General features: G+C 39.8%; 2 protein-coding genes across 3 annotated transcripts; one reads left to right on the top strand and one right to left on the bottom strand.

Moving 5' to 3' along the window:
• Positions 1 to 539: 539 nt before the first annotated feature.
• cav3 (caveolin 3) lies at positions 540 to 3,467 on the top strand. The gene is made up of 2 exons (XM_044349562.1): positions 540 to 864; positions 2,253 to 3,467. The coding sequence occupies exons 1-2, from the start codon at positions 748 to 750 to the stop codon at positions 2,592 to 2,594; spliced, it is 459 nt and encodes a 152-aa protein (XP_044205497.1). The 5' UTR covers positions 540 to 747; the 3' UTR covers positions 2,595 to 3,467.
• On the bottom strand, positions 2,760 to 13,153 carry oxtra (oxytocin receptor a). Of its 2 annotated transcripts, none has more exons than XM_044349560.1 (2): positions 11,678 to 13,153; positions 2,760 to 6,534 (listed from the first exon to the last, which is right to left on the bottom strand). In XM_044349560.1, the coding sequence occupies exons 1-2, from the start codon at positions 12,603 to 12,605 to the stop codon at positions 6,281 to 6,283; spliced, it is 1,182 nt and encodes a 393-aa protein (XP_044205495.1). In that variant the 5' UTR covers positions 12,606 to 13,153; the 3' UTR covers positions 2,760 to 6,280. The 2 variants fall into 2 exon arrangements, with proteins under 2 accessions (XP_044205495.1, XP_044205496.1); XM_044349561.1 differs by having other exon boundaries at positions 6,443 to 9,902.
• Between the last annotated feature and the right edge of the window lie 374 nt (positions 13,154 to 13,527).

Raw genomic sequence — 13,527 nt, 5'->3', positions numbered from 1 at the left:
ACAAAGAAAAATAAGGTGAAATATACTCACTTAGTTACTTGTTAAATTAGATTTTAATACCCATTATTTGAACAACTGGCTTAAGAAATTACAAGGCCACCTCTCTACCTGACTTCAAGCATAATGAAGATGGTGAGTTGAAGGATCCTTTGACAGTGAAGTGTATTTTAATGTAAATCAAAATGCTCTGTCTAAATGGTAAATTAGAGTCATAGTGTGAATCCACATTAACAGCACATGGTGACAATTAATTTACTTTTTATCTACGTTTGTCTCCTCTGCTGTAAACACATTACAACATTTTTTTTCTTTTCAAATTAAATTCAGTGTAAGAACACAAAACATTGCGTCCCAACTGGAGGGTGTGTTTGTGTGACAGTAAGCCTCACTCTGTGGTGGAAGTTCATGCCACTGTGCAAACCCTGCCCAGCTAGCCCAACAACCCTATGTGAAATGTGACACAGCCCTGGGTTCTCCTTTAAGGCATGCCTTTTCTGCAAGTGTGTATTACAATGTGTGTGTGAGTGTGCTTATGTGTGTGTGTGTGAGTGCCTATGTGTGTGCAGGGTGGTGGTCAGGCCCCCATTTTTACCAGGACGTCTGCAGCAGCTGTCCACTGGCATGTCAGCGGGAGCGTCACAGTGGTGATACAGGGGTCCAGAAGTGAACTGAGGCGGCTGCGAGTAGTTTGATCCAGGAAGGTTTACCCTCACTGTCTCCAGCCTGTCCAGGACCTGCAGCCTCACCATGGCGGATCAGTACCAGTACAACACCAACGAAGAGAAGATTGTGAAGGACAGCCACACCAAGGAGATCGATCTCATTAACAGAGACCCAAAGCAGATCAATGAGGACGTGGTGAAGGTTTGTACAGCATGGAAACCGCACCCTGTCACAGTCAGGATTAAGAAAGTAACCCCATGTCTTGGCGTGTTTGGAAGCGTGTGGAGAAAATGCATTAAGTGTTTGCTAGGAACAAAGACAGGAGAACAGGGTATTACACTGTCTGGAAAATCCCTAAATAGACGAAGAGCTATTCCTGTTGCCTGTGTAGAGCATAGGGTTTATTTTGGGAATGGGGTAGAAGAGCGTGAAACTGATACACTGTGCCATCATGTTTTATTTAGGTCTGACAACTGTTTATCCTGAGATTGTTGCCATGCATCACCACAAAACATTTTCTGTGAGGAGAGAATCGAATATACGATGAAATTATTTTTTGTTTGACTGAAGGGGATTTCATGTAAACATGGTCAATAAGGATCGTAAATCATGAGTTATGAGTAAAGCAGATGCTTAGTGTCTGCATGGCTCAGCTTGAAATGATATACAGGTGGCTGTTTTCAGAAAACTATGAAGAAAATGATAAAGATTTACGGTTATGTATTTTTAAACTCAGGCTTTTTAGCCTTACTCCCAATAGTCTGGTCTACGGTAGAAAGTAAGTGATAAATTGGCACTTGCATTTCTAATCCATGCAATAATTTTCTGCTTACATTTCCTAAAGAGTGGATTGCCAATATCTTTTGAAAGTGTCCTTAATTGGATAAGGAATCTTATCGACTGAGTAATCAGATTTACAAGCACAACCATGGCTGTCCGTCTGTTGTTGCTGAGAGAACACTGATGCTGTTTTGCAGAATCTGACTCTAGCAATCCCCTCTCAGAGCTGAAAGAGGCCAGAGAAAATATAAAACAGTGCATGTCCAGCCATTCATTCAGAGGATGATCTGCGCCTGCTATCCCTACAGGAAGCGGACAGCGAATTGTTATTTCCCATACAGATCCTATCCAATGGTCTGGAAGAAAAAAAAAGGTTTTGAGATGTGCAGTGCGTCTGCCTGCCACGATTACTGACAAGTTACTTAACATTTTAATTGCCGGGTCTTAGCTGAGAATGTGATGGTCAGCTTTTTCAAAAGACCAATTGTTCTCATACATTTTACATGAGGGGAACTTTGGTTACTAAAAAAATGTCAGAATGGAGCTTTTAGAATGATTTGGACTGAGCATTAAAAGCCACTCCATAACTTCTCCTGTATGCCACTACATTAAGTTTTTTTATTCTATCAAGTGCATCAGATAATTTGTTTCTCTGCATAAATTTGACCCAAACACTCTGCAGCTTTAATAAGCATAATCTTTACACTTAACATTGGCATGCATGTATTACTTGGAGCACACATGGTGAATTAAAGAGTGTGTCCTCAGTGATGTGTAGTAATGAAATGCTATTTTAAATTTCTTATTAGGTGGAGTTTGAGGATGTCATTGCAGAGCCAGATGGTACACACAGCCTGGATGGGGTGTGGAAGCTCAGCTACACCACCTTTACTGTGTCCAAATACTGGTGCTACCGCATCTTGTCTGCTGTCTTCGGGATCCCTGTGGCTCTACTCTGGGGCTTCCTGTTCGCCTGCATCTCTTTCTGCCACATTTGGGCTGTGGTTCCCTGTATCAAGAGCTGTCTGATTGAGTCACAGTGCATCAGCCGCATCTACTCTCTCTGTATCCAGACCTTCTTTGATCCCTTCTTCGAAGCCCTGGGAAAGATCTTCAGCAGCGTGCGCGTGGCACTGCGCAAAGAAGTCTAAGAACGCATAAGTGTGGTATCTTTTTATACACCAGAAATCTGGCATCTTGCTTACTCCCGGTTACTCCTCCTCTGGCCTTCATAACATGCTGCTACCCACCCTCCCATCCTCAAGCTCAGAGCTCTAAGTCCTGACATGCCTAGTGTTTCCTTTTGCCACCAGAAGCTCTGTGACAGCTGCAGTAGGCAGCGTGGTTTTCTGACAGCTCTGGCACTCCTGGAAGGCTCAGTGTTCCTCACTGAGGGAGAAGAGGGCCCCCTGCCATGAGGAGGATCTGTCTGCCCTCATTTGTTTGTATGACAAAAAGCTCAGACAATGGCCACTCCTTCACAGCAAATGAAATGGACTCCTCAACACTGCTGCACCTGTGGACGATGCTGCTTATGTGCATTACATTTGGTTATCCCCAAAATTATACTGATGCTGTAATGTTGCTGTGTCTGGTATTGTTTTGCTTCATATTATTTTAATTGAATTTGACAATTCTACATGTGTATAAGTAACCTCATTAGAAAAGCCCTGACAGAATGACAGAAATTTTAAAAGTTTTCTCTATGTTATTATTTTGTCAAACATTGTCCAATTTCTTCTAAAAAGATTTGTGACGACTCTGAAGTAACGTCAGAGTAACTGATGTAACTGAAGTAACAGACTTTTTGGAGACTTGCAGATGTAAGAAATATGTTTGCAGATAATCTACTTCCTTTTATCAAATGGATATGAGTGGAATATTAACCAACCTTTTTGTATTTTTCAGTCAAGTATGTGTATACAGGTATGGACCTAACTACTAAATGGGGTAAAGTAAGAGAACCTTCAAATGTTTCATAGTGTTGTTTTGATTTGTTATTAAAGTGTGAAGCCTTTTGCTTATATTGTGTACCTGCAGTGAAAAAGGGCAGGGCTGAAACCATCAGACTGTCCCTTTAATGAGTGTATTTCACCACTGGAGCGGTGTTTGAGTGAAAGTATATTATGTGTGTTTGTCTTTGTGAGAAGCTTAGGAAATACATTTCTAAGATTCACCAAACATTCAAACCGTGTGTTAGTGATATTATTAGTAACTTCAGCAGTGATCTGAGAACTGTGACCCACTAGAGGTTGCTGTTGTACATCCTTCAGTTGCAGTCTTCAGTCTTTACTGTCTGGGATCCATTACTGATAATTCAGTGTCACCACACCCCTACTTGTGAAGCCTCAATATGTTCCACTCCAGCTGATAAATTGAACTCATTTATGCCACTAAAAGTGCTAGAAAATGAACAGAGTTTAAGGTGCTGAACAGCACACTGTATTAAACCATTATTCTGATTAATGAACTGTGTTAAACTGTGTAATTAGTGTGCCTGATTTATTCGTCAGGTTGTGTGGTCATTTCATTAAAAAATAACATTAAGAGCCTCAATCACTTTGACTTCAGCAGATTGTGGGCAGTAATAATTCTCTCTCAATAGACCACACATTTTGTAGAAAAACCAAAGCTTTACATTGATGCTTATATCAATCTTCATCCTCATTTTACAAGGAAGTTTCAAGTTAAGTCATCTTAATGACAATTAATAACTGCACATAGACAATAACTGAAATGTTTTACCCTCGAAAGAAAGTTTTCAGAGTTAACTAATAAACGTATTTAGATATAAACCTAGCCCAGAAATTATACAGAGACAGTGAATATGTAGAAAATGTGAATATGTTTAATGTAAACAAAATACAAAACATTTTCCACAAATACTGATCTCATAATTTTGTTGATTTATATTCGTTCCTTGCAAATAATTAATGGAACTTGTGCGATTACAGGCATACATCTACATATATAGTATATGACCTCCACATCTATTTTGAACAACAGATAAATTATCTAAATAATACAGTCATAATCTTTTATCATGAAATTCATAGCAAATGTGTTTGATGTGATCTGTTAAGTATTTAGTGCCAGCTGTTGCCTTTGAATGACTTATGGTTTTCCAGCATTTACCGATATGGTATGTTCCACTCAAACAAGATCGTCTTATAAAACGTCACAGTATCAATGCTATAGGGGAAGTAAATCCCCTCTAAATATGAATCTAAAATACAAAACAATTTATAATCTCAAGATGCAGCGGCGGTACAGTTGGAAAAGTATAATTTTGTTTTCATTTCATTAATCAATCCTGTAATCTGCACAGTAATAGAGCTGAAGCAACAACTGTGCAATAAAATGCAGTTTAATATTTCTGAAATAAATAACCTGTAGGAAGTTTCATCATCCTATAATAATATCTGAGGCTTTTCTTTGTAGTGTTGTTGCACTTTGTTGTCTTATAATGATTTGTCGGTGTAAGGTGGCAGAGAGACAACATATCAGTATGAGCTCAATAATAGTTTTAATTGAATCATCATCTGTTTCACAGTGTCTCAACTGAAGTTCAACACTATAAATTTCATCAAGTTAGTATTAATTGCAGAGTTATTGCACCAGGTTTTTTGTACCTTACAGCTTTTTCTTTTATTCGGATCACTCCTTGTAATTGACAATGACAACTGATGTGCTTTAATTAAAATAACAAATACCAAACGATTCACAACTGAGATGGCTTATATACTTGAAACACTGGCAATGAAGATAAATAGAACTGACTAAATAGCAGCCTTAGACTTAATTAGCTTTGCAACAATGACTGACAGAGTGAATTCATGGCCACAGCTTACCTTTATTATCACTTCCTGCTGGATCATGCACCGTGTCACTGTTGCCGCAAGATGCTTCCAGAAACATAAGTCACTTTAGTTCACTCCAGTGGGCTGCACACTCTTCAGATCTCATCCCGATAATGCATTTTGGGGCTGTGATACAACAGGATGTTCAAAGTTTAAATATGCTGCCAAAAATTTGCAGGAACTCTGTGATTGTATTGATTCAGTGTGGACAAACATCCCTCTGGAACACTTCCAGCGCCTTACCATGGATTTCTTCACACTGTTCAGGAGGCAAGAGGAGCTCTAATGAGTGTTTGCTAGGTGTAAATAATGATGTTGCCGCTTTTTTGCTGCTTTTGCTTTTTATTCACTTTTTAAAGCTTTTTTTTAATCGTTACCAGTGACATTTATGATATCTCACATCTAACAATATCTCAAGTAACAGTTTACATGTATGCAATCCATTGCAAATGTAACAAAGTGAACAACATGGCACACAATATTTATTACAGATGAGCAATTTCATCATAACACAGACAAGCTTTCAAAGTGACAAGAAATGAATCAATAGTGTGGTTGGCTGAGGTCGACAGTGCTTTAAAAGTCATTTGAATATGTTCTTTTTTTTCTTTCTCTGCACTGCAAATATGTAAATATATACTGTACATCTGAAAAAAAGGAAAAGAATTAAAGACAAAAAACAGAACAAACAAAAAAGATTCAGTTGATTGCTCAGCTTAATCTGTGATTATCTCTTAAGTATTTATTAACAAAATATTGCCCTCAAATATTCTGTACATTTTTTCTATTTCACAATTCCATTTTTACTTTACACTGTAAAGTACTGTAAATAAAATAATTAAGACTTTTGTTTTCCCTCTTCTGGGCTTTGACAGAAACCTCGGGATGAGAGGTATCTGGAAGAGTTGACTGCTGTTTATTTCATGGGTGACGGCATGTGGTGAAAGGCAGGGTGGGCAGGAGAGTGGGGAAGTTGCTCATGTGGTTGAAGTCTGTGTGATGCTCCTCTGACTGCTAGTGCTTTTAATGGCAAAGGTTGAGGAGTTGCTCTTGTGACTGGAGTCAAAGTCACGCTCACAGCGGCACTGGGATGACTTGAGGTAGCGTGCAGAACAGCACAGAAAGTTCTGCCTGAGATCCTGGAACAGATGCCCGGCAAAGCACATGTAGATCCAGGGGTTGCAGCAGCTGTTGAGGCTGGCCAGCAGCATGGAAATGATGAAGGGCATAGCTGCAGGTGATGAGAGAGACAGGATGTTTACTGAGTTGTGACAACGGAAAATGAAGGAGATACACCATGTCTGAATAGAACCAGGAGCTTGTTTTCTGTGTGTCGGTGGCTGGTTGATTGTTTATCTACAGCCATCCCTTCAGTGACAAAACATATATGAGTTTTTGCACACACATTTGGTTTTACTTGTGATGATTTACAACTTCAGCTCAATTAATGCGTTTTGGCCATGCTAGCAGTGTGGGTCTAGGGATTTCAATGTCAGCTGAAATTTCTCAAACTATTGGATGGATTTTCATGAATTTTGGTACAGATATCCATGGTACCCAGAGGATGGCTTCTAATAACTTTGGTGATCCCCCACTTTACATCTAGCAGAATTATCAAAATTTTAAATTGTTTAATTGGTGTACAACCAAATACCTGCATCGACATCAGCTGTACTTTGTTTTTAGAGCTAATTAGCATTAGCAAAAATGTTAGCATGCTAATGTGCAAAAATAGGATGGTGAACACCGTAAACATTATATCCGCTAAACATAAGCATGTTACCACTGTCATTGCAAGCATGTTAACATGCTGACTTAAGCATTTAGCTCAAAGCACTACTTTTTAGAGCAAGTGCAGCCTCAAAGAGCTGCTAGCAAAGCTGAAGACTGTCTTCTTTCCTTTATACCCATTTGCCATTTTCTGCCAAAGCACAAATAGTTCAATTACAAGTTTCAATCACACAGTAAACTGTATGATTATAGCTGAAAGGCTATCAGTTTTAAAAGAAGTAAAAGAGTTCAGGGCAGCAGCCTACACCTTTAATGAAAATGAATTGTGCCAATGCATTTCATACATTTCTGAGGAAGGAGACAGTAATGACGACCTGTTTGAAAAAAGAAGGAGAGAGCATTCTCTAAAACAAAATAGAATTCCTTCAAACACACTTTCAAGGTTCAGGAGAGAACAAGGCGGAAACATTGCTCACACATCATTGTGGTGATACATCACAGCAAGCAACATGCAGTGGCATGCTGGATGACATTTACGCTATGTCAACTCCACCACCCAACTGACATTTGGCAAATGAGTTTTGGATTCATGTAATTGGCCTGTATCCCGTATTTAACCTCTTCATGCTGATTGGTAATCTTTCTCTCAGCCTGTCTGCACTTCTGCTACCCTCATGTCGTCTCTAATGACGGTTCCTGAGCGCTAACGAAAAAATTGTTCAGTATTGTTCAGTAACCATCTCGGGAAGGGCACAAAAGTCACACATGATTAATAGGAATCGATCATCAGCCATTAAGGGTTTGATTTATGAGACTAAAACATGAGTTTAACGGAGTGTAGATCATCCAATTACCCTTCTACCACGGTGTCATAGGTTTTATAATCTACTTTAGTCTACTCTGCTAAGGCAAATTTATGAAATGTTCTGCAAAAAGGCAAGCAAAAACGTGTATGAGCTGATATGTAAAAGTAATGATAAAATAAACATTCAGCCATGCATTAACTTTCTGCAGGATTATGTTGCTAACATGGACGGAGGAATACGCTTCATTGAAGACTGTGCAAAAGACCAACTAGTGGTTATCAAGCATTCTTATCAGGGTGGATGAGTGCAGAGCCTGGATGTAATTTAAATAATTGGGGGAACCATCACAAAAAAGTCTTTACTGAATCAGCTCACAGTGTCTTTCACAAGCGAGTGATAAATCACACGGTAAATGAAAAGGCAGAATAATCATCCCTTGGGTGGTACATCTGTCTGACTGTCAGAGCTGATAGTGGCCGGCCCAAAGGACTCATCAGCAATTCATTAACATGAGCCTGTAATGTTCATTCTATCTCCATGAAAGTAAACAAGAATTGGATTTCACATGAAGCGATATTGCTTTAAGAGGTCTCTCTATACATATGACAATGTTCTGTGTCTCTCACTGCTTGTCAGGGCTCTATATATGACATATTTTTTTAAAAAAATCACGTTTGGAGATTGAAGACTGGGCTTTGTGTTCATCAAGCACTTAGTGCAAATCAATATGTGAGTCAGCAGCAGAGGGCACAAGGCTCAGCAGAGGGAGATGTTTGTGTTCACAGATTTTTTTGAGAGCTTGTGTGAGTGTCAACGTCAGGGTTTAACCTTCAGGCGTTTTTGTCCTCTACATAATGAAATCTGTCTATCTGTTGAATGTGAAATCACAGATGCCGGTGGTGTCGCTCTGACAAATCCTGGAGGAGCATTTTACTGTCTTGTGACATTTCCAAAAATCGGATCGATAAGCCTAATGAGGTGCTAAAAATGGTAAACTTCCTAACTGTGAAAGGTTCCAGGGTCTACACAGTGAATCTGACTTAAAGTGTGTGATAAATTGGATATCTCAGCTTTGATGAAACTGGGAGGGATGATGCAATTTGGCTCTTTGTTCATGCATTTAAAAATTAGACTGATTGGTATGATGAGGACATTGCAACTAAGGTTCAAAAATATCCAACATGCTGCACTGATCTAGCTTTGATATAACCTGGACAGATCATGCAGCTCAAGGGATTTCTGCATCACTTGTGGCAGAGGACAGGCTTACTTTAACTTGGATTAGGGTGGGGAATTTCTGGGAGTTTGTATCAAGCAAAGAAACTGCTGCTTGCACTTCCTGTGTCTGCTAAGAGTGGCCTTTTAAAGACAGACAGTGACCTTAGTAAGTCTCCATTTACAGTAAGTGTCAGCTTGACAGATGTTGAAAATGGAAATAAATAAAGAAATAAAGAAGTGACTTGTCTTCCAGTAATGTTTCATATAAAATGTTATGGATATATTCAGTGGTAAACATAATAAAGTTTACTATATGGAATGAAACATATAATGTCATAATCAATGTTTGAGGTCTGTTATCTAAATATTTGCCAAAGGTCTGCAGGTTACCTGCCATAAGCAGGAATTACACATTAATAGTCTGTTTTATTACACTATTTGTTACTGCTAATCTTTCCCGACAATACACGTTTTAAAGGTGCAGTCTGTGATTCCAGTCGTCCGACAATCAAAATTCAACATACATGAATAAAACCTGGTCTTACATCAAACAATCATTAAATCTGATTTATGAACCTACAGTAATGTTTGTTGTGGTTTGTTCATATCATGAATGTTTGAAACACATCTTTGTGATGTTTAGAGGTTCTCCCTCTCTGTTCTAAGCTGTCTGGCCGAGCATGACTCTAATGGACACTTTGTCTCCACACACACATGCAGGTGACACTCCAGCTATCTTTTGTACACAAACACTGGCACGTGTCTGCCAATTCTGGCCTTTCTGAGTGCTGTTCACGTGGAGGAAAAGCCAGCAGACATCAGTCTCCTCCCTGCACTGATGGCTCTGAAACAGAAAAGAAATTAATCACTTTTTTTCCTTTCAAAAGCTGGAGTAGTTAGTTACTCTTTTCTAACTGCTGTTACTTTAAATATCGTCATGAGAACATTAGAGCCGATTTTTATTTCATCAGTGCCTTAAAAGAAAGTCTCCTCTTGTAATGTACCAGTGACCAAGTCTTGGTTGAGTGTATTGTGTGACTGTTTAGCTCCAAAGTGTAAATAGCTGGTGTGAACAATGCAGCTTGAGGAAGGTGACAGCAACACAGAAACAGTCAGCTGGAACCTTTGACATCAACCAACAGAGCCAAAAGATATGGCCTCTGACACCAAAGTATGTTTTCTTCCTGACATTATTATTTATTTTTAGCATTCTATTGTTTGTATTATGTAGTAACTTAATCTCTTTTTACTTTTTGTCTGAGGAAATACCGGTAAGGGATAGAAATCAGTTTGGAAAATAAGGTTTATACTGTCTTTTTGGTAAAAAAAAAAAAAAAAAAAAAAAGCTCCCTCCTTTCACAAGAAGATGCAGACATTCTAAGCAGTCTTCAAATAAATGGCTCTAATTAGATTCACCTTTCACTTTCCCAGTAAAACAAAGGTCCCCACAACAAATTGACAAATTATAGCCTCTCTAGGATTAAACATATTTTTATTTTTTTGTTATCAAGGTAATACATATGTGTGGCTTTTACTTACCTCTACCTAAATGCAATGGAAAAATAGAATGGCGCAGACTTTCACATGTACAAATACAACATGCAGTCAAATTGGTACATTAATCTTCTGTCGTTGCATGGGTGTGGCCATAGTCTAGAGGATCGATAAATATAGGTACCACATACAGTCGATGGCTACTGAGAAGCCTATTGTGGTTAAATGTCAACGACGCACTCCAACGTGCCCCACAGGCACAAATAAAGCTGCTTGGTGCGCTGTGGCGCACACTAATTTGATTAATGATTAGCCGTCAGTCGCTCTCAGGGTCAGAGGAAACTTGGGAAATTGTGTGTGCAGCTTATTGCGCACTTTAAAAGACTCAATTACTCATAATTGCAACCAAATACATAAAGGTATATTCAGAAATATAATTATATAATTTGACAAAACAAAATATGTCTGTATCCAGCTGTGTTCCATATATTTCTGATGTAAACAAACCAGAAGTTAGATTTGAAAGTTTGCATTGTAGAGACATTTTTCATTAAACAAAAATCCTATTATTATCAATTTGCCATAACGACTGATCAAACGTCACAGACACGCACCTCAGGGGTGTATACTATACCAGCATTTGTAATTCAACCAACAGAGGAAACAATCCAAAGTTTCCTTTTCATTTTTGTTTACGCTTTCAAGGTATCTTGAGATTTAACATCCTGCGCTGAGCTTCCCCACCCTGGCTGGGTTGTTTACCCGAAGCAGCAGAGCCCGGGTCCCCCTTGAGTCAAAGCTCCGGTGTCTAAACCACGTGAATGAAAAAGACTGAATAAACACAGCTGAAAATTGCGTTTTTGTTGTCTCAGTAGGCCCCAACTGAATGATTTCGCTCGCATCTTCGTGCGTAAAAACCACCGATGCGCACAGCAAAAAGGATCCCATATGCCACGGCGCAAACTCCATTTTCAGGCGGCAATATTGTCAGGAAAAAGGCGTTAAGAGGGTGTGGGACTGTAGAGTGTATGTGTGTAAAATGTGTAAATACATTATAGGCACAACAGTTTTTGCGCAGCAGCTGCGCGCCCTCCGTATAATACTGAACTTTAAATTTTAACCTACCCTCACGGGGCGCTGCTGGATCCCACGCAGACCACATCTGAACAGAGAAAAAGGGGGTCCAGCAGACAATATAAGCCACGACTATGACGAAAGTCATTTTCACTGTGGTTATCTTCGCCTTGGAGATGAGCTTTACGCTGCTCACACGGGCCAGCGTGTTGCTTTTGGAGGTTTTGGGCGTCAGGCTTATGCACTGCTCCCGCCTGGTTTTCAGTTTAAAGTTTTGCCAAATTTTGAAGCTTATCAACCCATAGCAAATGCTCAGTATGGCCACTGGAATGATGTATATGGTGAGACTGATCCATGTGATATAAGCTTTGGCTCCCCAAGGCATTACGAAGTCACCCCAGCAGTCATACACTCCTGATCCGGCCGACCCAACCTCTCTCAGGGAAAAGATGAACATCTGTGGGATACTGAAGAGCAGGCTCAGGACCCAGGAAAATATGACATAGAAACGGTCTTTTCTCCTGTGCAAAGAACGAAGAGGCTGACAAATAGCCAAACACCTGTCTACGGACATCAAAACTAACATGTAAGTGGAGGCGAACATCCCAACGACTTGTAGGTATTTCACCAACCTGCATAAAATGTCTGGTCCATAGAATCGAAATGTTATGTCCCAGATAAGTTGGGGAAGAACTTGAAATATCGCCACAACTAGATCGGCGATGCTCAGGTGCTTCATAAAGTAATACATACGAGACTGGCTGTGTTTGGTGGTGTGGATGGCCAGCAGGACGCACAGGTTCCCCGCCAGCGCCAGAAACAGCACCAGAGCGAGCACAGTCACCTCCACCTTCGCCACCTCTTCATTCCGCTTCAGGGGGTTCGTCTGATTGAGCCCAGCGGTTCCGTTAACGAGACTTGAGTTCCGCCAGGATTCGTTGAATTGCCAAAAGTCACTTTGGTTTGAGATACTTTCCATTGTCGCAGGCTTGTCCTCTGCAGATGAGTCAGGGCTGTGCAGTCATGCAATAGCTGGAACAGTCACCTGAATGGTCTTAAGTGATAAAGTCGTCCGTGCGTCCTCACAGGTGACGAGACGAAGGGTGAGATATGATGAGGCTCAAAACATGCTTCTGAAATGATAAAAAAAAACGAGTCACTTCTTTGCTGAACCTCAATCACCCATTCTTTCTTAAATCAGAAGATGCAAGAATCCACAGAGGAGGAGAGCAAAAATTCCCTTATCTAAATAATATGAAACACTTGGCAAAAATAAAAGTAAACTTAAGGCACAGATGGCAAAAAACCAAAACAAAACAAAACAGCAGAAGTCGGATCTAAAAGGTCACTGATAAAAGGTGATTCTAAAAAAAAAAAAAAAAAAAACTAACTAAATCATAAACTGAGTAAATCCCAAGAATTAGCAGGTTTATTGTCCACAAATATTTATATGCCTTTAAAATACAAATACGGAAATAAAAATATTATAAGAGAAAAATGCTGCAGAAATTGAAAGCTCCATCATCATCTCTGGCAACGTCAGGAATGACCAGCACTACAGCATACAAGCCCCCGATATATCTGTCGCCGGTTCAGTAAAAACAGCAAATAGTCCTACTTATCAGCACCACTAGGTGGCCATGTGCACCAGTCACACTACCTTCACTGTCCAGCTCTGCAGCGTGGAGCTCCAACCCCTATCAGAGCACGAACCACCAGATCTGCTCTGAGTCATGGATCTCTGTTTTTTAATAACCAACCCCATCTGAGAAGATTCCTGTTGTCAGATATGACTTGGTGTAGAATTACAGAGTCTACTGAAGAGAGAGTAATGGCTACATAGTGAGGCCAGTGATGTAAAAACACCCTTGTTATTGTAAGATATCTCTAAATTGTGGTCA

The sequence above is a fragment of the Thunnus albacares genome, chromosome 4 (genome assembly GCF_914725855.1).
Source record: "Thunnus albacares chromosome 4, fThuAlb1.1, whole genome shotgun sequence".
Taxonomy (NCBI): domain Eukaryota; kingdom Metazoa; phylum Chordata; class Actinopteri; order Scombriformes; family Scombridae; genus Thunnus; species Thunnus albacares.
Note: the sequence above shows the minus strand (reverse complement) of the source record. Positions and strands in the feature narration are given on the sequence as shown.

What these genes read in the sequence shown, in the direction of transcription:
- cav3 (XM_044349562.1), top strand. Translation starts at nt 748, where the DNA reads ATGGCGGATCAGTACCAGTACAACACCAACGAAGAGAAGATTGTGAAG. An exon ending in TCAATGAGGACGTGGTGAAG is followed by an intron (nt 865 to 2,252) that starts GTTTGTACAGCA and finishes ATTTCTTATTAG; the next exon opens with GTGGAGTTTGAGGATGTCAT.
- oxtra (XM_044349560.1), bottom strand. Translation starts at nt 12,605, where the DNA reads ATGGAAAGTATCTCAAACCAAAGTGACTTTTGGCAATTCAACGAATCC. An exon ending in TCCAGCAGCGCCCCGTGAGG is followed by an intron (nt 6,535 to 11,677) that starts GTAGGTTAAAAT and finishes CATCACCTGCAG; the next exon opens with CTATGCCCTTCATCATTTCC.